This window comes from Anomaloglossus baeobatrachus, chromosome 5 (genome assembly GCF_048569485.1).
Source record: "Anomaloglossus baeobatrachus isolate aAnoBae1 chromosome 5, aAnoBae1.hap1, whole genome shotgun sequence".
NCBI lineage: Eukaryota > Metazoa > Chordata > Amphibia > Anura > Aromobatidae > Anomaloglossus > Anomaloglossus baeobatrachus.
The window spans coordinates 478,706,270-478,729,550 of NC_134357.1; the positions used below are offsets into that span (position 1 = coordinate 478,706,270).

Consider the following 23,281-nt stretch of genomic DNA (forward strand, 5'->3'; position numbering starts at 1 on the left):
CTGCATGAGGACAAAACGAAGGCAAAGAGATATCCTGATTAAGATGAAAAGAGGATACCACCTTCGGGAGAAACTCCTGAATGGGGCGCAGCACAACCTTGTCCTGGTGGAAGACCAGGAAGGGAGCCTTGGATGATAGTGCTGCTAGCTCAGACACTCTCCGAAGAGATGTGATCGCTACCAGAAAAGCCACTTTCTGTGATAGTCTAGAAAGTGAAACCTCCCTCAGAGGCTCGAAGGGCGGCTTCTGGAGGGCAACTAGTACCCTGTTCAGATCCCATGGATCTAACGGCCGCTTGTACGGGGGTACGATATGGCAAACCCCCTGTAGGAACGTGCGCACCTTAGGAAGGCGTGCCAAACGCCTCTGAAAAAAGACGGATAGCGCCGAGACCTGACCTTTAAGGGAGCTGAGCGACAAACCTTTTTCTAACCCAGATTGCAGGAAAGAAAGAAAGGTAGGCAATGCAAATGGCCAGGGAGACACTCCCTGAGCAGAGGACCAGGATAAGAATATCCTCCACGTTCTGTGGTAGATCTTAGCGGACGTGGGCTTCCTAGCCTGTCTCATGGTGGCAACGACCCCTTGGGACAATCCTGAAGACGCTAGGATCCAGGACTCAATGGCCACACAGTCAGGTTCAGGGCCGCAGAATTCCGATGGAAAAACGGCCCTTGGGACAGTAAGTCTGGTCGGTCTGGGAGTGCCCACGGTTGGCCGACCGTGAGCTGCCACAGATCCGGATACCACGCCCTTCTCGGCCAGTCTGGGGCGACAAGTATGACGCGGCTGCAATCGGATCTGATCTTGCGTAGCACTCTGGGCAAGAGTGCCAGAGGTGGAAACACATAAGGGAGCCGGAACTGCGACCAATCTTGCACTAGGGCGTCTGCCGCCAGCGCTCTTTGATCGCGAGACCGTGCCATGAAGGTTGGGACCTTGTTGTTGTGCCGTGACGCCATTAGGTCGACGTCCGGCACCCCCCAGCGGCGACAGATTTCCTGAAACACGTCTGGGTGAAGGGACCATTCCCCTGCGTCCATGCCCTGGCGACTGAGGAAGTCTGCTTCCCAGTTTTCTACGCCGGGGATGTGAACTGCGGATATGGTGGAGGCTGTGGCTTCCACCCACATCAGAATCCGCCGGACTTCCTGGAAGGCTTGCCGACTGCGTGTCCCCCCTTGGTGGTTGATGTATGCCACCGCTGTGGCGTTGTCCGACTGAATTCGGATCTGCCTTCCTTCCAGCCACTGCTGGAAGGCTAGTAGGGCAAGATACACTGCTCTGATTTCCAGAACATTGATCTGAAGGGTGGACTCCTGCCGAGTCCACGTACCCTGAGCCCTGTGGTGGAGAAAGACTGCTCCCCACCCTGACAGACTCGCGTCTGTCGTGACCACCGCCCAAGACGGTGGTAGGAAGGATCTTCCCTGTGATAATGAGGTGGGAAGAAGCCACCACTGCAGAGAGTCTTTGGCCGTCTGGGAAAGGGAGACTTTCCTGTCCAGGGATGTTGACTTCCCGTCCCATTGGCGGAGAATGTCCCATTGAAGTGGACGCAGATGAAACTGCGCAAACGGAACCGCCTCTATTGCCGCCACCATCTTCCAGAGGAAGTGCATGAGGCGTCTTAAGGAGTGCGACTGACTTTGAAGGAGAGCCTGCACCCCAGTCTGTAGAGACCGCTGCTTGTCCAGCGGAAGCTTCACTATCGCTGAGAGAGTATGAAACTCCATGCCAAGATACGTTAGTGATTGGGTCGGTGACAGATTTGACTTTGGGAAGTTGATGATCCACCCGAACGCCTGGAGAGTCTCCAGTGCAACATTCAGGCTGAGTTGGCATGCCTCTTGAGAGGGTGCCTTGACCAGTAGATCGTCCAAGTAAGGGATCACAGAGTGTCCGTGAGAGTGCAAGACTGCTACCACTGCCGCCATGATCTTGGTGAACACCCGAGGGGCTGTCGCCAGACCAAATGGCAGAGCTACGAACTGAAGATGGTCGTCTCCTATCACGAAGCGTAGAAAGCGTTGGTGCTCTGTAGCAATCGGCACGTGGAGATAAGCATCTTTGATGTCTATTGATGCTATGAAATCTCCTTGAGACATTGAGGCAATGACTGAGAGGAGGGATTCCATCCGGAACCGCCTGGCGTTCACATGCTTGTTGAGCAGTTTTAGGTCCAGAACAGGACGGAAGGAGCCGTCCTTTTTTGGAACCACAAAGAGATTGGAGTAAAATCCTCGCCCCCGTTCCTGAGGGGGGACAGGGATCACGACTCCTTCTGCTCTTAGAGAGTCCACCGCCTGCAGCAGGGCATCTGCTCGGTTGGGGTGTGGGGAGGTTCTGAAGAACCGAAGTGGAGGTCGAGAACTGAACTCGATCCTGTACCCGCGAGACAAAATGTCTGTTACCCACCGGTCTTTGACCTGTGACAGCCAAATGTCGCAAACGCGGGAGAGCCTGCCACCGACCGAGGATGCGGAGGGAGGAGGCCGAAAGTCATGAGGTAGCCGCTTTGGAAGTGGTTCCTCCATTTGCTTTCCTGGGGCGTGAGTGAGCCCGCCAGGAATCTGAGCTCCCTTGTTCTTTCTGAGTCCTTTTGGACGAGGAGAATTGGGCCTTGCCCGAGCCTCGAAAGGACCGAAACCTCGACTGCCACTTTTTCTGTTGAGGTTTACTTGCTCTGGGCTGTGGTAAGGAAGAGTCCTTACCCTTGGACTGTTTTATGATTTCAGCCAATGGCTCACCAAACAGTCTGTCTCTAGATAATGGCAAGCTGGTTAAGCATTTTTTGGAACCAGCATCTGCTTTCCAGTCCTTTAACCACAAGGCTCTGCGCAAAACCACAGAATTGGCGGACGCCATAGCGGTACGGCTCGTAGATTCTAGGACAGCATTGATAGCATAGGTCGCAAACGCAGACATTTGCGAAGTTAGGGACGCCACCTGCGGCACTGCTGGATGTATGATAGCATCCACCTGTGCTAAACCAGCTGAAATAGCTTGGAGTGCCCACACGGCCGCGAATGCTGGAGCAAACGACGCGCCGATAGCTTCATAGACAGATTTCAACCAAAGGTCCATCTGTCTGTCGTTGGCATCTTTAAGTGAAGCGCCATCCTCTACTGCGACTATGGATCTAGCCGCAAGCTTGGAAATTGGGGGATCCACCTTTGGACACTGGGTCCAGCGTTTGGCCACCTCAGAGGGAAAAGGATAACGGGTATCCTTAGAACGTTTAGAGAAACGCTTGTCTGGATGAGCGTCGTGTTTCTGGATCGATTCTCTGAAGTCAGAGTGGTCCAAAAAAGCACTTAATTTACGCTTGGGATACAGGAAATGGAACTTCTCCTGCTGTGCCGCTGCCTCCTCTGCAGAAGGGGCTGGGGGAGAAATATCCAACAGTCTATTAATTGCCGATATAAGGTCATTAACCATGGCGTCACCATCAGGGGCATCCAGATTGAAAGGAGCCTCAGGATTAGAATCCTGATCACCGTCCTCAGTCTCATCACAGAGAGACTCTTCTCGCTGAGACCCTGAGCAGTGTGATGACGTGGAGGGTCTTTCCCAGCGAGCTCGCTTAGGCTGCCTGGGACTGTCATCTGAGTCAGAGACTTCAGCCTGTGATGCTTGAGACCCCCTTGAAGTACGGATTAGTTCCAACTGAGGGGGACCGGAGAGCATAGACACAGCAGTGTCCATGGTCGGAGTAACTGGCCTGGACTGCAAGGTCTCCAGGATTTTTGACATAGTCACAGACATTTTATCAGCAAAAACTGCAAAGTCTGTCCCCGTCACCGGGGCAGGGTTCACAGGCGTCTCTGCCTGGGCTACCACCACATTAGGCTCTGGCTGACGAAGTGCCACTGGGACTGAACATTGCACACAATGTGAGTCTTTGGAGCCTGCCGGTAGATCAGCCCCACATGCAGTACAAACAGTGTACACAGCCTGTGCCTTGGCACCCTTGCGTTTTGCGGATGACATGTTGCTGCCTCCTCAGAGCAGTACAGGGTGTCCAGCCAAGAAGCGACCTTACAGTGCAACTATATATATATATGGTACTAAGAAAAAAGTACACTAATATAACACTGAGGCACTAGTGGGGCCAGCACTAAAGTGCAGCTTACCGCCCGCTTAGGAGCGGGTGTGTGGTCGCCGAAATCCCTTTAGTCTGGGTCTCCCAGAGCCTGCTGCCTTTCCCCAGCCAGACCGCATGTGTAATGGCTGCCGGCGTCCTTGTGGAGAGGGGGGGCGGGCCCTGGGCGTATACAGACGAAGAGCGGGAAGCCTGCTTCCCACTGTGCCTAGTGAGAGGGCTGGAGCATGTAAATAAAGCTCCAGCCCTCGGCGCTGCCAATTGAGCAGCGTCTCTCCCCTACCCTGATTGACAGGGTGGGGGCGGGAACGAAGCGGCGCTAGGCCGCAGAAGCCGGGGGCTAAAGTTAGAAGCGCCGCCGCCGTAAAAGCGCGGTCGGCGCAAAGTCCCCGGCGCACCACAAGTCGCAGCTGCGCCGCCGCTCCAGTAGCGGTCGGCGCAGTAGTTCCCAACATGTAACGTCACTCAGCAAAGCTGCAGTGACCTAACCCCAGCGCACAGCGCTACTGTCCCCGGCGCACTATAACGCTCAGCAAGCCTTGAGAGTGTCCGTGCCTGCCGGGGACACAGAGTACCTGAAAGTTGCAGGGCCTTGTCCCTGAACGGCACTCCCGCTCCAAATCCAGCAGGTTCTCTGGGTCTGTGGATGGAGCCCGGCCTCAGGGCTTGGAGGCCGGTAAGATCCCACTTCCACAGAGCCCTCCAGGGGATGTGGAAGGAAAACAGCATGTGGGCTCCAGCCTCTGTACCAGCAATAGGTACCTCAACCTTACAAGCACCACCGCGGGTGAGAAGGGAGCATGCTGGGGGCCCCATATGGGCCCTCTTTTCTTCCATCCGATATAGCCAGCAGCTACTGCTGACTACAAACAGTGGAGCTATGCGTGGATGTCTGACCTCCTTCGCACAAAGCAGAAAACTGGTGAGCCAGTGATCCCACTGGGGGTGTATAGCCAGAAGGGGAGGGGCCTTACACTTTTTAGTGTAATTGCTTTGTGTGGCCTCCGGAGGCAGTGCTATACACCAATCGTCTGGGTCTCCCAATAGAGCGCTGAAGAAACATACATTTGGATGAAGAAAGCCTTTTGGATTGGCACTTTAAAGATCAATTCCCCAAAAGAAGAGCAAGCGAATCATACGCTGGGATGCAGAAAGCTTTTTGGATTGCTAGGGTTCCAATGGTAGAAATGTTAAATAACCCCTCTCTCTGGGACTTCTAGTGTTAAAGATTAATCCCCTGGAAGAAGCGTAAGTGAAACATACACTGGGCTGCAGAAAGCCTTTTGGATTGCTACTTGAAAAATGAATCCCTTAGAAGAAGCACAAGCGAAACATATGCTGGGATACAGAAAGCCTTTTGAATTGGTACTTTTAAGATTAATCCCCTAGAAAAAGCGAAACATACTTTGGGATGCAGAATGCTTTATATTCAGTGTGTCCACCCATATCCTGTCCACCGCCATTAACTTGAGAATGGCGGCAGCTATAGGCATAGAAGTGATGTCCAGGTATAGTAAAGTATCCATGCGCTACGCAATGAAACCACCTATAGCGCCACCTGGTGGAAAACAACGGAGTTAGCATTTTTATCTCGCAAACTGAATGAGATAGAGAAAAAAAGTGAGTTACAAAGTTGTAGGGCATCATCAATTCAATATGAATCGTCACCTTGCATACAGAAATGCTATGATTAGAACTTGTAAAACTCACAAGGCTGCGGACGTGAAGCGATACCTCATGGAGACCTTCCTACAAGTCATTGGGTATGGTCACTGCGTGGAGTGGCCTCCACGCTCACCTGACCTGACCCCATTGGACTTCTTTCTATGAGGTCACATCAAACAGCAGGTGTATGCGACCGCTCCACCAACATTGCAGGACCTACGACGACGTATCACAGATGCTTGTGCAAACGTGTCACCTACCATATTGTACAACGTGCAGCAAGATACAGTATGCTGTCCAGAGTCCAGATGTGCATTGCAGCTGACGGTGGCCACTTTGAGCATCAAAGTTAAATGAGCGCCATATGCGTGACCAGCATTCAATGTTTTGAGGGGGTCATGGGTGTCATATCATAGCATTTCTGTATGCAAGATGTCGATTCGTATTGAATTGATGATGCCCTACAATTTTTTAATTCACTTTTTTTCTCTATGTCGTTCCGTTTCTAAATAAAAATGCTAACGCCGTTGTTTTCCACCAGGTGGTGCTATAGGTGGTTTCATTGCGTAGCGCATGGCTACTTTACTATACCTAGACACCAAGTTAATGGCGGTGGCCAGGATATGGGTGGATACACTGTTTATTGATATTTGCACTTGTCAACTTGTTTAGTACTTTGTTGGTTCACTATTCTATGCTTTATGCATTTGGTTTGGCCAATGTTTGGGACGTTATATGTGAATGTAGTACTCTAACATTTCTGCACTATATGTACTGTGTGCCATACAATTGGACCTCCTTTGTCTCTGAGTTTTTCCAACTTTATACATGTTTGTTTCTTACAATTTTTTATGCCACTATATTCGAAAAAAAAATTACAACTTTATCCTGATGTAGTGTACGGTATTTCTTTTTTCGGTGTTATCTATTAAAGATAGGTTGGGTTCTGTACCATTAACCACAATTGGCCCATTTTTTTTCAAAAATAATTGAAAAAAAAAAGTTTGAAATTTACGGCTGTTTTTATGGAGGCCACAAAGAAGTATAAGTGTAAATGAGGCCTGATATGGCGGCATCACTTACCTGGGGGAAGGGGCTGCTCCACACCTGGATGCTTTCATTGACGTGCAGCTGACGTAGCAGAGTGTTGCTGATGGTGTTAATGAGGACGGGCAAAGAGTGCACCATGCTGCTATTAAATATGGCCTCGTACGTGAAGAACTATAAGAAATACAAAGGTAGGGCCAGTGACAAGCGTCCAGACAGAAGGTTATATACACATATAGTACAAGGTGTATAAATAGATCTTATAGATATACAATCTTATTTCCAATCCATCTCCATAGCTCGACTCTGCTCACTCCTATACCCTCTTACCTTTCCTGATCTGGAGACGTCAAGGGCCCCATTGTGCGGCGCAAAGGAAATGTAGTCGCTCCCGTTCATTAGATCCACTTTTATCTTCTGGCTCCTCAAGGCGTCTATTAAATTGTCTATATTATCACCTACGGTGGAAATGTACGGATATCAACATATATGCTAAAGAAACAAACACAATGAGGAAGAAGAAACACAAAAGTAATTCAGGCACGGCAACAGGTGTGGCAGGGCTCTAACACCTTCTCCAGTTGGAATCTGCGCTGCTGCTAAAGGAACGAACATCTTTGTTTAACAGACATGAGCTCCCACACCATGGTCAGGATAGAAATTCTATATCTGGCATGGAGTGAAGCCAGGGGTGGGTAGATATAGCAGAAGGGAGAGCTAATCACAAGCTGCAGCGGAAATGAAGGCTAACAGAATTCTAGCAGCACCTTTGATTTTTCAGGGTAGCAGAAGTAATATCCCAAAGAATCATTAATAGATGGCACATGAAAGCGACATGTCATCACTTCCATCCCTTCCAGGCATAGGAAGAAATTATTTGTCCTACGTCAAGTCCCCAAGTCTGGAGCGAGATCAGGATCTGTGTCATACAGACAGCATCTGCCTACAACAACTGTGACCAGAGCTAATTCTGAAGGCTGCAGTTTTAACCATTTAATGACGCTGTCAATCTGTGACAGCAGCTTTTAATTCCCGTGATTACGATGCACAACTCTTACGGTGCCCACCTCCCATGAGGAGATCGCAGGGAACCAAAAGGGTGCTATGGACAGTTGGAAGACCCCAATCCTCGAGTGGTTTCAGAGGAGATCAGTACTTTTCCTAAATAAAGCGCTATATTATATATGCAGCATAGTATTATTGCAGTATATTATGGAGCATGTGATCAATTGACCGCAGGTCCCCTACAGAAACTAAAAAACGAAAATAACAATAACAAGTGAAAATTAATTAAAAACGGATTTTTGTGTACTCACCGTAAAATTGTTTTCTCTTAGCCATCATTGGGGGACACAGGACCATGGGTGTTATGCTGCTTATCCATAGGAAGACACTAAGTAGATGCAATGATGTTAGCTCCTCCCCTGCAGTATACACCCCCTGGCCCAGCCAGGCTACTTGAGTTTTAGTACACAAGCAGTAGGAGAACAAGTAACAAAAAACGTTAGTGAATACTCATAACAAAAAAGTACTGAGAGAGAAAAAGGCTAAGGCCCAACAGGGCAAAAGGGAGGGTGCTGTGTCCCCCAATGATGGCTAAGAGAAAACGATCAATTTTTCTCTGACGCCTCATTGGGGGACACAGGACCATGGGACGTCCTAAAGCAGTCCCTGGGTGGGTAAACAATAAACAACGCAACCCAAGGACTAGGAACCAGTCCCAGATAGCCAGGAGCGCCTACTGAGATAGGTGCCCCACAATCGTTTGCAAAATTTTCCTACCTAGGTTCGCCTCAGCCCAAGCCTGGGTATGGACTCGGTAATGCTTTAAAACAGTATGTAGGCAAGACCAGGTCGCAGCCTTACACCTCTGTTCCACTGAAGCCTGATGCCTAATGGCCCAAGAGGCACCAACTGCTCGCGTGGAATGAGTCCGCAGCCTACTAGGAATGGGCTTGAGTTGCAAGCGGTAGACCTCCTGGATCGCAGAGCGAATCCAGCGAGCCAGCATTGCCTATGAAGCTGCCTCTCCTTTCTTAAGCCTTTCAGGAATGACGAACAAGGAGTCTATGTTCCTAAAGGGGCTGTCCTGGGTACGTAATATCTGAGAGCCCTCACAAGGTCTAGCGAATATAGAAACCTTTCCACCCTATGGACTGGGTGTGGAGAAAAAGGAAGGCAGAACAATGTCCTCGTTCATATGAAACGGGGAAGTAACCTTCGGAAGAAAATCCGGAAGGGGGCATAGAACCACCTTGTCCTGATGAAAGATCAGAAATGGTTCGCGGCAAGAGAGCGCTGCCAGTTCCGAAACTTGTCTGCTGGACGTAATCGCCACTAAGAATGTTACCTTCCAGGAGAGAAGAGCAAGAGAAGATTCCTTAAGAGGTTCAAAAGGGGGACCTCTGGATACCGTCCAAAATGAGATTGAGGTCCCATGGGTCCAGCAACCATTTATACGAGGAAACTAGATGGGAAACGCCCTTGAGGAAAGTCTTGACTTGCGGATTGCAAGCTAGGCAGTATTGATAGAATATTGAGAGAGATGAAACCTGCCCCTTAAGGGAGCTGAGGGCCAACCCCTTTTGCAACCTGACTGCAAAAAAAAAAATAAAAATCAAGAATTCTGGGGATCGCCAGAGGCATAGGTTGGACATTAGATTCCCTGCACTGGGAAAGGAAAGTTTTCCACGTACGGTGGTAAATACGGGATGAAGGCCGGCTTTCGAGCACTGTACATGGTGGAGATGACCGCGGGAGAGAATCTCGCTCTTCTTAAAGTCCAGGTCTCAATGGCCAGGCCGTCAGCTTCAGGGCTCTGGAGTTGATGGGAAATAAGCCCTTGGGTCAGCAGGTCTGGGATGCTTACGAGATGCCATGAGCAATTGTACTAATTCAGCATACCAGGCGCACCTGGGCTAGTCCGGTGCTATTAGTATCACCGGGACTCCTTCTGCCTTGATCTTCCTGATTATTCGCGGCAGCAGGGGCAGAGGCGAAAAACATGTAAGGTAGACGGAAACGACTTCAGGAGACTAGCGCATCCGCGCCAATGGACTGTGGATCACGTGACCTGGCTAAGAACGCGGGTACCTTTGCGTTCAACCTTGAGGCCATTAGATCCATGTCTGGTGTACCCCAGAGAGTGCAGATGTGTGGGAACACTTCTGGGTGGAGAAACCACTCTCCGGCGGCCAGGCCTTGGCGACTTAGAAGGTCCTTCACCCAGTTCTCTACTCCCGGTATGTGTAACGCTGAAAACACAGACCCCCGTCGATTCGGCCCAGGTGAGGATCCTGAGGACCTCAAGATAAGCTGTCTTGTTGCTGGTACCTCCCTGCCGATTGACATAGGCCACAGCTGTTGTATTGTCCAATTGGACTCGAATCAAACGACCTGCTAGCAGAAGGGGGGAATGACCTGAGCGCGAGAAGATCGCGCTGATTTTCAGGATGATTTCTGGGAAGGGAAGACTCCTGGGACGTCCAACGTCCCGAAGCAGTGTGGATCCAGTGCGCTGCTCCCCAGACTAAGAGGCTGGCGTCCGTGGTCAGGAGTAGCCAGTCCACTTGGGGGAGAAAATCTCCTTCTCGATATGGAAGAGGACTGAAGCCACCAGCAAAGCGCATACCTGACTGAAGGTGTCAGGTGAAAAGTTCGTCCAAGGAAAAAGGGCTCTTGTCCCAGGCAGCTAGAAGCGCAAGCTGCAGTGGGCGGTGGTGAGGCTAAGCGAGCAGCACTGCCTGTAAAGCTGCCGCTATCCTACCTAGCACTCTCATACTGAATCGTATGGAGCGAGAGGAGTACGTAGAGGGCAGTGTACCGCTTGTTGTAGAGCGGTCGCCTTGTCTTGAGGGAGAAATATCAAGCCCCGGAGGGTGTCCAGGGACATGCCTAGGGAGGTGACGGATTTTGACGGGACCGGGGATGATTTGACTGGAGTCAGAAGCCGCCCTAAGCGGGATAGGATGCCCACAGAGATCTGCACGCTGGTTGAGCCCTTGATAAGGAGGTCATCCAAGCCAGGCAGAACAGCCACACTCTCCTGGCGTGAAGGGCACTCATGGCGGCCGCCATGACCTTTGTTAAGACCCTTGGTGCTGTGGCAGAGCCAAGGATAGGGCCACAGATGAAAAAAAAAAAAAAAAAAAGAAGTCCTGAACCGCGAAGCGGAGGAACGTTTGGGGAGCTGGAGCGATGGGTATGTGCAGGTACGCATCCCTGATAGCTAGGGAGGCAAGGAATTCTCCTTCGACCATAAAGGTAATAATGGACCCTAGGAATTCCATTCTGAATCTCCTTATGTGCACATGTTTGCTCAGGTGTTAGAGGTCCAGGATGGGTCGAACTGACCCGTCCTTTTTTGGGGACCACAAGAGGTTGGCATAGAAGGACTTGAACCTCTCGCCGTCCGGAACAGGTACCATCGCCCTCGCCGTTTGGAGGGAGTGGATTGCTGAGGAGAAGGCCTTGCGGTGTTTTGGAGCCTTTGGAGGGGTTTGAGAGAAAAGACTGACCAGGGGATCGGGTCCGGAATTCAATGTGGGAACCGGAAGACACAAGGTATCGCACCCATTTGTGGTCTGAGGCGGCGGCCCAGATGGAGGAGGACGAGACTCCTCGGTCTTTGTCTAGACTGCCAGGACGAGGTGGACTCTGGGAGGGCTGAGAAGGTCGGGCCCTGCGTGTCTAGTAAAAACAATCCTGGGCTAGAGTTGGGGGAGGGAGGTACTCTTTTCCTCCTGTGGCGTCAGAAAAAAAGAGCCTGTCCAGACGATCGGCAAACCATCGGTCTGGAAAGGAGTACTGTGAGAGGCTTCTTAGAGACCGAGTCCGCTCTCCATTATCGGAACCAGAGGGCCTTACGGATGGCTATGGTATTTGAGGCGGCAATAACTGCGCAAGTAGCAGCGTCGAGGGAGGCCTGCATGAGGTACTCTGCCGCCGCAGCAATGTGAACTGTTACATCTGTGAGGGTCTGAGGGAAACTGGTAGTCCTGGTGCCTGTGCGACCCACACGGAAGGGGAGAGGGACCCGCAGCCTCAAGGCGGAGCGATCGAGCTGCTCCACTTGTCTGTCTGTAAAAGACAGGAGAGTCTTCAGTCAGGCGGGAAGCCGGGTGAGGGTCTACTGAGGCCGGATCGGCCCAGCCCTTAGAGACAGCTAAGCCAAAGGGGTACCGGGACTCCATGAGTTTACAGATACCGAAGCAGAGTCAAAAAACTTTTTTTTTTTTTTTGAGGTTTCTTCACCCTTTTAAAGGAGACCGCAGGGTCAGTAGTAGTGGATGGGAGATCTTCCACATGCAGAGTTTGGTTGATTGCTGCAATAAGGAAGTCCATCGCAGCTTGATCGCTCAGGAAGGTTGAAACCAAGGAATCATCCCGGTACAAACATCATTCCCCTTCCTCCGGCTCCTCAGAGACCGCGGAACATGTGGGAGAACCCCATCTGTGTACCCCGGAGGGAGAACCATGGGGGTCATGCCCTTTTTCTGATCTGCAACCGGTGAAGCAGATGGCTGATTCTTATCACAAGGACCCTCTATAGAGGTGTCATGAGGCTGCGTTCTGTCCAGGGGCCCCGAGTGGTGTGAGGACGATGTTGCATAGCCAGCACCAGGTTCTGGGAACTGTGCCCATTCCGGGGGACTGGGAGCCGTAGGCTGTTGGCTGGCAGCGGTTGCTGCGGTGGTGGCGGGGGGAGGGGGTGGGAGCTACAGGGGCACCGGACTCACAGAAGGAAGAGGTGCTATCATCCCCTAGTAGCTCAGCGTGGCAGGATACATTAAAAGTCTTATACTTGTTGCTGTAGTCATGCAGGGCATAAAACATGTGACTGCAGCCCCTGGCTGATGAGCTACAAACTCTGATTGTAATGAGGGAGCAATGCTCTGCAGAGCTAATGTGCAAGTGAGGAAATAACTTACCCAGAACCCTGATGGCCCCTCCCCCCTCCTCCAGTGTCCCAGTTCCTGTGGGAAGGAGGAAGCCAGCTCTGAGAGACACCCACAGGCTCTGATCACAACACGAGGGAGCAATGCTCTGCAGAGCTCCTGTGTGAGGAGGGTTACGCGCACTTTTGTGAGGGGGCGTGGCTTAGCTCCGACAAGAAGGCATGAGAAAATATAATAAACAAAAAAAAAATGGTGGGAAGTGACTCCCCTTCCCCGCTCCAGCCCTGCACAGCAATGGTGGACAGAAAAAACTCTATAAGTGTACCGCAGCTGCGGGTGCACTGAGTCCTGGGGGCTCTCCCCCTCTATGCAGGAATCTGCAATCAGCCCATGTGAATACAGTCAGGGAGGATCTGACCTTTGCTCCAATTCATGTCAGGGAGCCAGTGTGGAGAATCTGACGCCTGCTGTGAAGCTGCCTCTCCTTTCTTAAGCCCCTGGTCACAGAGCTTTTATCAACTCAGAGCCTGCCAGAGGAACTGAGGAAGTTTATCTGCTCTGGAAATCGGAAGGATCTCACCTTATGTGGAGATGGCAGTCTGCTGCCTGGTCATGTTGGTGCAGAGCGTGTATCAACTCAGAGCCTGCAAGAGGGACTGAGGAAGTTTTCATCTGTTCTGGGCTCTGGAAAATCGGTGCCATGAGACCCGTCGTTCAGTGAGTAACAGCCCAGGATCCAGCGTCGCAGGAGGGAGTACGGGGAGGAGACACTCCGCGTTCCCGCCTGTTGATGGTTTTGGGAAATCGGTCCTCGAAGGAAACCGTCGCCCTCTAAAAACAAAAAATTCTTGCTGCAGTAGCCTGCAGAGATGTGCCTCCTATAGACACTAAGCTAAAACTGAAGTAGCCTGGCTTGTCCAGGGGGTGTATACTGCAGGGGAGGAGCTAACATCTTTGCATCTACTTAGTGTCCTCCTATGGATAAGCAGCATAACACTCATGGTCCTGTGTCCCCCAATAAGGCGTCAGAGAAAATGTGTTAAACATTTGCTAAATATGTTAGAAACATTTATATATAACTATGTTTATAAATATTTTTAAATATATATATATATATATATATATATATATATATATACATACTGTGAGACTGTGACCGGGGTTATCTATGACGGCCGGTATGTCTCGCCCCAGTTGTGCTCACTCCATGATAGAAAGTAAATCCACTCCAGGGTTAATGCTGTTTCCCTACAGGCTTAAGGAAGGGTTAAAAGGAAACAGTAACGAGGGCAGGTGTGCCGGGTGTGAGGGAGTGAACAGAACTCCCTGAGCTCTCTGCTGGAGAGGCACATGTATTTTTGTTATGGACTTTTGTTTGGACATTAAAACCGTGTGCTGTGAACCTTAATGCCTGGATCCCGTGTCTTCTGCTGCGCAGCCGACCGTGCTACCTCACATATGGTGGAGAATCGGCGGGCATGACAGCCGGTGAGGTATAGCATCCATCCCTGGTGACCCAGCTGCGCATGTCCTGGATTCGAGCGGCTATACTACAGCCCAAACCCGGCGACGCCATGGAGGACATACTAAAGCATTTGGCTCAGGCTAATGCACAGCAGCAGCAGACCAATGCACACCTGCTCCAATCCTTGCAAGTGCAGGAAAAAAAACTCCAAGAACAGATGGATCAAGCCAATGCACGTCAGCAGCAATCCTTGCAAATGCAGGACAAAAGGCACCAAGAACAGATGGATCAGGCACAGCAAGCCTTGCAATTGCAGGAAAAAAGGCACCAAGAACAGATGGTTCTCCTGGCCAAGTCGATCCGTGCCGGACCGGCAGCAACAACCCCGGGACCGGGTGACGACGGCAGCGTCCGGAAAGCGGTGAGACAAGCGTTGCAAAAGATGACCCCGGGTGATGATGTGGAAGCGTTCCTGGCGGTGTTTGAGCGGGTGGCCGAGCGGGAAAAGCTGCCGACCCCGCAGTGGGCTGAGGTATTGTCGCCCTATCTGACGGGGGAACCCCAAAAAGCGTACCTGGACCTCTGTACCGAGGACGCCATTGACTATGTGACCCTGAAAGCCGAAATACTGGCTCGGTTGGGGGTGAATACCTATGTACGGGCTCAGCGGGTAAATCAGTGGTTCTATGAGGAAGCCAAACCCGTACGCTCCCAGGCCTATGACTTGTTGCATCTTGTAAAAAAGTGGTTGCAGCCTGACACTCTGAGCCCGGTGCAAATGGTGGAAAGGGTAGTAGTGGATCGTTTTGTGCGCACTTTACCCGTCACCGTTCAACGGTGGGTCGGACAGGGTGACCCGAGTACCCTGGACCAATTAGTGTCCCTGGTAGAGCGGCATGTGGCTACGCAGGACTTGATACGGGACACTGAGACTTTGCGTACCGCCCGTCGGTCCGGCCCCTCCAAGCCTAGGGCCAAGGACCCACCGCTGACAACGGTGCAGGAGTCCCCTACAGTCCCGTCTGAGGCCGCGGCCGCCATTCCTGAGGTTCGGAAGGTTCTGTACCCTAAACGACAACCCGTCAAGGGGGTTTCCGTCCCCATTAGATGTTGGCGGTGCCAGCGGGTGGGACATATGGAAGCCCAGTGTCCACTCACCACGGAGCCCATGGATTGTGGGGTTACCCGGCGGGGTTCCATGTATGCTCAGGTGGTGTGTACCGCTGACCTGGTCTCCCCAGAGACGGAGCCCCACTTGTGCCAAATACAGGTGAATGGATGTCCGGTTACAGGATTGTTGGATTCCGGAAGCTTAGTGACCCTTGTGCGATCCACCTTGAGGGCTAAAGTAAAGGCCACAGGACGCACCGTGGGGGTGGTTTGCATACATGGGGACCGCCGCGACTATCCCACGGGGATTGTCACCATCACAGCACCTTGCGGCCAGGTGCAACATGAGGTGGGACTTCTTAACACTCTTCCTTATGACGTGATCCTAGGAAGGGATCTGCCCTATTTTTGGACTTTATGGAGGGGACCCCCTAAGTCCCCTCAGATATTGGTCGGTCCGGGACCTGAGCCCTACAATCCTGAATCCGGGACACCTGCCGTAGGGGTCACCATGATAGGGACAGAGTGTGAACCCGATAGGTCGCCCCTAGAGGTATTGGCAGGAGAGGCTGAGACGGTCGAGGCCATCCCGGAGTTGGAGGCGTCCCCGGATACGTTTGGGACAGCCCAACTGCAGGACCCTACGTTAATACATGCTCGGAGTCGGGTGACAGTAGTTGACGGGGTGGCACAGCTGCCCGGTGCCCAGGTAAGGTACCCCCATTTTGCTCTTAAACAGGATTTACTCTACCGGGTAGATGAAATACGGGGCGTGGGGGTAGAACAGTTGGTGGTGCCCCAGCCGCATCGCCGGCGGGTCCTCGACTTGGCTCATAAACACCTGATGAGTGGCCACCTAGGGGTCAAGAAAACGCAGGAGCGAATATTGCAAAGGTTCTATTGGCCCGGGGTCTTTGGGGAGGTAAAACGGTTCTGCGAAACCTGCCCGGAGTGTCAGCTTACCGCACCCCTGACCCATTTTCGCAGTCCGTTGGTACCGTTACCCATTATAGAAGTCCCTTTTGAACGGATAGGGATGGATCTGGTGGGGCCCCTCGTAAAGTCCGCTCGAGGGCACCAACACATCCTAGTGATCGTTGACTATGCCACCCGGTATCCCGAGGCGATACCTCTCAGACATACTGCAGCAAAGCTTATAGCTCGGGAGTTGTTTGCTGTGTTCTGCCGGGTGGGGTTGCCCAAGGAGATCCTTACGGATCAGGGGACCCCATTCATGTCTAAAGTGACCAAAGAACTATGCCGGCTACTCCAGATCAAGCAGTTGCGTACGTCTGTGTATCATCCTCAAACGGACAGTTTAGTCGAGCGTTTCAATAAAACCCTGAAAACCATGCTAAGAAGGGTGATTTCAAAAGACGGGAAAGACTGGGATATGATGCTTCCCTATTTGATGTTTGCCATACGAGAGGTGCCACAGGCATCCACGGGGTTTTCGCCTTTTGAATTGTTATACGGGCGACATCCCCGGGGATTGTTGGACCTGGCAAAGGAAACATGGGAACAAGAGCCCACCCCCCATAAAAGTGTGATCGAACACATTTTAGGTATGCAGAACCGCATAAGCGCGGTCATGCCAATTGTGAAGGAGCATTTACAGGAGGCTCAGGCCGCGCAAAGCGGCCGCTACAATAGACAAGCCACCGTGCGGACCTTTAAACCCGGGGATCGGGTGTTGGTATTAATCCCCACGGCGGAGAGTAAATTCCTGGCTCAGTGGCAAGGCCCCTACGAGATAAAGGAAAGAGTAGGGGTGGTTAACTATAAAGTATTGCAGCCCGGTAGGCGGACACCTGAACAAATATACCATGTCAACCTATTAAAACCTTGACAGGAACGGGAAAGCCTGATGGCTGTTTTTTCCCCACCTCCCTCCTCTTCGGGTCGTTCACATCCGGCTCCAGCGACCTCCGGAGAGGACGAACCGGAAGTAAGGATTGGAGAAGCCCTCACCAAGACACAGAGGCGAGAGGCCAGACGGTTGGTTCAGCAGAACCCCGATGTCTTCTCCGAGCTCCCCGGTAGGACCAGTCTGATACGACATGATATTGTCACCGAGCCCCACCTGAAGGTACGCCTGAAGTCATACCGGGTACCGGAGGCTTGACGACAAGCCATATCGGAGGAAGTAAAGACAATGTTACGCCTGGGGGTCATCGAAAAATCCCGGAGTGAATGGGCTAGTCCGATTGTCCTAATACCAAAACCCGATGGCTCCTTAAGGTTCTGCAATGACTTTAGGAGATTGAACGAAATATCCAAGTTCGATCTCTACCCCATGCCCCGGGTGGATGAGCTGATTGATAGGCTGGGACAGGCGCGATACTTCACCACGCTCGACCTGACCAAGGGGTACTGGCAGGTGCCACTAACGGAGTCCGCCAAGGAGAAAACCGCTTTTGTTACGCCGGAGGGTCTCTTCCACTATGTTGTCTTGCCTTTTGGGTTACATGGCGCTCCGGCCACGTTCCAGAGGTTGATGGACTTAGTGCTGGAACCCCACCAGGCATATGCATCAGCGTACCTGGATGACATCATTATTTACAGCTCCGATTGGCAGACTCACTTGGAACAGGTACAAGCGGTGGTGGACGCGCTTCGAACAGCCGGATTGACAGCCAATCCCAAGAAATGTGCATTGGGACTCACGGAAGCCCGCTACTTGGGCTACGTAATAGGCCAAGGAGTGATTAAGCCCCAAATTAACAAGGTTGAGGCGATCCAGAAGTGGCCTAGACCCCTGACCACGAAGCAGGTTAGGGCCTTCCTGGGTATCGTGGGGTACTACAGGAGGTTTGTAAAAGATTTTGCGGGACTATCAGCCCCCTTGACGGACCTTCTCAAAGGCAAGAAGTCCGTCATGGTGCACTGGACTCCGCAGGCCGAGGACTCCTTCCGGGCCCTGAAGGAGGTCCTGTGCGGACAGCCCGTACTGGTCAACCCTGATTTCCGGAAGGAGTTCATAGTACAGACGGACGCCTCGGAGGTCGGCCTGGGGGCAGTGCTGTCTCAGGTGGTTCAGGGGGAGGAACACCCCGTCACCTTCTTAAGTAGGAAGCTCACCCCTCCCGAGCGGAATTATAGCGTAGTGGAGAAGGAGTGCCTGGCGATCAAGTGGGCCTTGGAGTCCCTACGCTATTACCTGCTGGGACGGCAGTTTCGCTTGGTGACGGATCACTCTCCACTGGTCTGGATGAGGTCCGCCAAGGAACGGAATGCCCGGGTTACCCGGTGGTTCCTTTCTCTGCAGAACTTCCGGTTTACGGTTGAACATAGGGCCGGTGGGTTGCAGGGCAACGCCGATGCCTTGTCCCGCGGCCCGTGTTTGATGGCGGGAGTTCAACCCCGCTCGCTTGAACTGAGGGGGGGGGTATGTGAGACTGTGACCGGGGTTATCTATGACGGCCGGTATGTCTCGCCCCGGTTGTGCTCACTCCATGATAGAAAGTAAATCCACTCCAGGGTTAATGCTGTTTCCCTACAGGCTTAAGGAAGGGTTAAAAGGAAACAGTAACGAGGGCAGGTGTGCCGGGTGTGAGGGAGTGAACAGAACTCCCTGAGCTCTCTGCTGGAGAGGCACATGTATTTTTGTTATGGACTTTTGTTTGGACATTAAAACCGTGTGCTGTGAACCTTAATGCCTGGATCCCGTGTCTTCTGCTGCGCAGCCGACCGTGCTACCTCACAATACATATACATACACTATTTTATATATATTTATATAAGGGGCACTACGGTCATCATTTTTTTATAAGGGGCACTTGGAGTATGAGTACTTTATAAGGGGGCACTGAGGTCATCACTAGTGGATCAGGGGGCACTTGGCGTATGAGTACTTTATACAGGGGCACTAAGGTCATCGCTACTTGATAAGGGGGCACTTTGAGTATGTATACTTCATAAGGGGGCACTAAGGTAATCACTTTTTTATAAGCGGGCACTTGGAGTATGAGTAGTTTATAAGTGAGCAATAAGGTCATCAGTACTTGATTAGGGGGCACTTGGAGTATGTATACTTTATAAGGGGGCTCTAAGGTCATCAGCACTTGATTAGGGGGCACTTGGAATATGAGTACTTTATAAGGAGGCACTTTGAGTACGTGTACTTTATAAAGGGGTACTAAGGTCATCACTACTTGATAAGAGGGCACTTGGAGTATGAGTACTTTATAACAGGGCACTTTGAGTACGTGTACTTTATAAAGAGGCACTAAGATCATCACTACTTGATATTGAGGCACTTGAGGCATTGACTTTTCGTCTGCACCAATACAAGTATGCACCATATAAGTATACTGCATTGAATTAAGCCAGAATTATTAAAAGGAACCTGTCAGCAGAAATTTCGCCCAAAACCTAAAAGATTAGGACCTGGACCTGACATTACCTCTCTACTAACCAAAATTCCACAATGTCTGTCTGCTATTTCATCCTTCTTCTCTGTGCGATTCCTAAAGCTTAACATGGACAAAACAGAATTCATTGTCTTTCCTCCTCCTCACTCATCCCCTCCAAGAAGCCTTTCCATCAAACTTGATGGTTGCTCATTCTCCCCAGTCTCACAAGCTCGTTGCCTTGGAGTAACCCTCGACTCTGCTCTATCCTTCAAGCCACACATCCAAGCCCTCTTCACCTCATGCAGACTACAACTCAAAAATATCTCCCGGATCCGTGCTTTCCTTAACCAAGATTCAGCAAAAACATTAGTGCATGCCCTCATCATCTCCCGCCTCGACTACTGCAACCTCCTGCTCTCTGGCCTCCCTTCCAACACTCTTGCACCCCTCCAATCTATCCTAAACTCTGTGGCCCGCTTAATCCACCTCTCCCCTCGCTATTCCCCAGCCTCGCCACTCTGCCAATCCCTTCACTGGCTTCCCATCGCCCAACGACTCCAGTTCAAAACATAACCATGACATACAAAGCCATCCACAACCTGTCTCCTCCTTACATCTGTGACCTAGTCTCCCGGTACCTACTCGCACGAAACCTTCAATCCTCACAAGATCTCCTCCTCTACTCCTCTCTCATCTCCTCTTCCCACAATCGCGTACAAGATTTCTCCCGTGCCTCCATACTCCATACCATACTCTGGAACGCTCTACCACAGCATATCAGACTCTCCCCTACCGTGGAAAGCTTCAAGAGGAAACTCAAGACCCATCTCTTCCAACAAGCCTACAACCTACAATAACCCTCAGTCCAGTTCACCACTGCGCAACCAGCTCTGTCCTTACCTATTGTACCATCACCCATTCCCTATAGACTGTGAGCCCTCGCGGGCAGGGTCCTCTCTCCTCCTATACCAGTCTGTTATGTACTGTTAATGATTGTTGTATGTATACCCTCTTTCACTGTAAAGCGCCATGGAATAAATGGCGCTATAAAAATAAATAATAATAATAATAATACTTTGAGTACTTTATAAGGGGGCACTTGCAGAATTATTTCTTTACAAGAGGCTAATTTAAAGGGGCACACAGGGGGCTTCTAATATATATTTGCTGAGCATGGCTTGCGACCATCTCTCAGCACTGACTGTAACTCTTCCGGTAAGAAAAGTTGGGGGGCCCCTGCTTTACCAGATGAGAATACCCCTTTAATTATTATTTATTGGGTTCAATGATTTTTAAATTCTCTAGAAAAAACAGGATTGATCCCTGGACCCGCTAAGAAAAGAAATGTCTCCCTGGACTAAAGGCCGCTTTACACGCTGTGATCTCGCTAGCAATATCGTTAGCGTGCGTACCCGCCCCTATTGTTTGTGCGTCATGGGCAAATCGCTGCCCGTGGCGCACAAAATCGCGCGGACCCGTCACACTACTTGCCTGCCTAGTGACGTCACTGTAACCGGCGAACCGCGTCCTTTCTAAGGGGGCGGTTCATTCGGCGTCACAGCAACATCACTAAGCAGCCGCCCAATAGAAGCGGAGGGGCGGAGATGAGCGGGACGTAACATCCTGTCCACCTCATTTCCGGCAGCCTCAGGTATGGTGAGGTTCCTCGTTCCTGCGGTGTCACACATAGCGATATGTGCTGCCGCAGGAACGACGAACAACATCATACCTGCAGCAGCAATGATAATTGGGAATGGACCCCCATATCACCTATTAGAGATTTTGAACGTTTTTGCGACAATTCAAAATCGCTCATAGGTGTCACACGCAACGACATCGCTAACGCGGCCGGATGTGCGTCACAAATTCCGTGACCCCAACGACATCGCTTTAGCGATGTCGTAACGTGTAAAGCGGCCTTTAGGCGTCATCCATTTATACATCGCTGCCGTATCTCCAGGTGGTACGTCCATTTCTTGCCACTGGTCTTTACCTGTGGAGCTCTGCACTAGCAGACTGGTGACGTACTTCTGGCTCTTCTGTCCTGGGCGCAGAAAATATAGATCAGGCGAGAGTCGGATCTCCAGGGAGGATTTGTGGTAGTACCAGTGTATGATGTTTATCGCTGCCTGGACTGCTAAGAACAGAAAGAGAAAGAGCGACCTGAAAGAGAAGCAGATGTCATGTAAACGATTCTGCATCTGTCCATCTACAGGGCAGGAAAATATAGACACTAGTGACATGCCAAAAGACCTCGATACAAAAAATCAGTTCTACAAATGACGTTTTTGAATTTTTTTTACTTTTTTTCTTTTGTCTTGCTACTACAAACCTAACAAACCTATACACTAATCTGCAGTATATACAACCCCTGGCAAACATTATGGAATCACCTGGCTCTGAGGATGTTCATTCAGTTGTTTACTTTTTTAAAAGAAAAAGCAGATCACAGACATGGCACAAAACTAAAATAATTTCAAATGGCAACTTTCTGGCTTTAAGAAACACTAAACATAAAAAATGAAAACATAATGTGCTAGCCAGTAACGGTTACTTTTCAAGACCAAACGGCGAAAAATTATAGAATCACTCAATTATGAGGAAAAAAATTATGGAATCACCCTGCACATTTTCATTCCCAAAACTAACACCTACATCAAATACGATCTGCTCGTTAGTCTGCATCTAAAAAGGAGTGATCACACCTCGGAGAGCTATTGCACCAAGTGGACTGACATGAATCATGGCTCCAACACGAGAGATGTCAATTGAAAAATAGAAGAGGATAATCAAACTCTTAAAAGAGGATAAATCATCACACATATTGTAAAAGATGTTGGTTGTTCACAGTCAGCTGTGTCTAAAATCTGGACCAAATACAAACAACATGGGAAGGTTATTAAAGGCAAACATACTGGTTGACCAAGGAAGACATCAAAGTGTTAAGACAGGAAACTTAAAGCAATATGTCTCCAAAACAGGAAATGCACAACAAAACAAATGAGGAACGAATGGGAGGAAACTGGAGTCAATGTCTGTAACCGAACTGTAAGAAACCGCCTAAAGGAAATGGGATTTACATACAGAAAAGGTAAACAATAAAAAGATGACTGCCTGAAGAGAACATGTAAATTTCCAGTCATTGATTATATGGGGCTGCATGTCAGATAAAGGCACTGGTGAGATGGCTGTCATTACATCTTCAACAAATGACCAAGTTTACATTGAAATTTTTGACAGTTTTCTTTTCCCATCAATTGACAGGATGTTTGGGGATGATGAAATAATTTATCAAGATGATACTGCATCCTGCCATAGAGCAAAAACTGTGAAAACATTCCTTGTAAGAAGACACAAGGTCAATGTCATGGCCTGCAAATAGTCCAGATCTCAATCCGATTGAAAATATTTGGTGAAGAAAATGGTCCATGACAAGGCTCCAACCTGCAAAGCTGATCTGGCAACAGCAATCAGAGAAAGTTGGAGCCAGATTGATGAAGAGTACTGTTTGTCACTCATTAAGTCCATGCCTCAGAGACTGCAAGCTGTTATAAAAGCCAGAGGTGGTGCAACAAAATACTAGTGATGTATTGGAGTGTTCTTTTGTTTGTTTTTCATGATTCCATATTTCTCTAT

General features: G+C 50.4%; 1 protein-coding gene across 1 annotated transcript in view; it reads right to left on the reverse strand.

Annotated features, from left to right (window-relative positions):
- ABCA5 (ATP binding cassette subfamily A member 5) overlaps window positions 1-23,281 on the reverse strand; it is a 279,957-nt gene that overhangs the window by 71,356 nt on the left and 185,320 nt on the right. The window contains exons 19-21 of the mRNA XM_075351788.1: window positions 21,639-21,808; window positions 7,149-7,276; window positions 6,855-6,992 (exon numbers count right to left, since the gene is read on the reverse strand). Coding sequence (XP_075207903.1) covers window positions 6,855-6,992; window positions 7,149-7,276; window positions 21,639-21,808 — 436 coding nt within the window. The remainder of the gene's footprint in view (window positions 1-6,854; window positions 6,993-7,148; window positions 7,277-21,638; window positions 21,809-23,281) is intronic.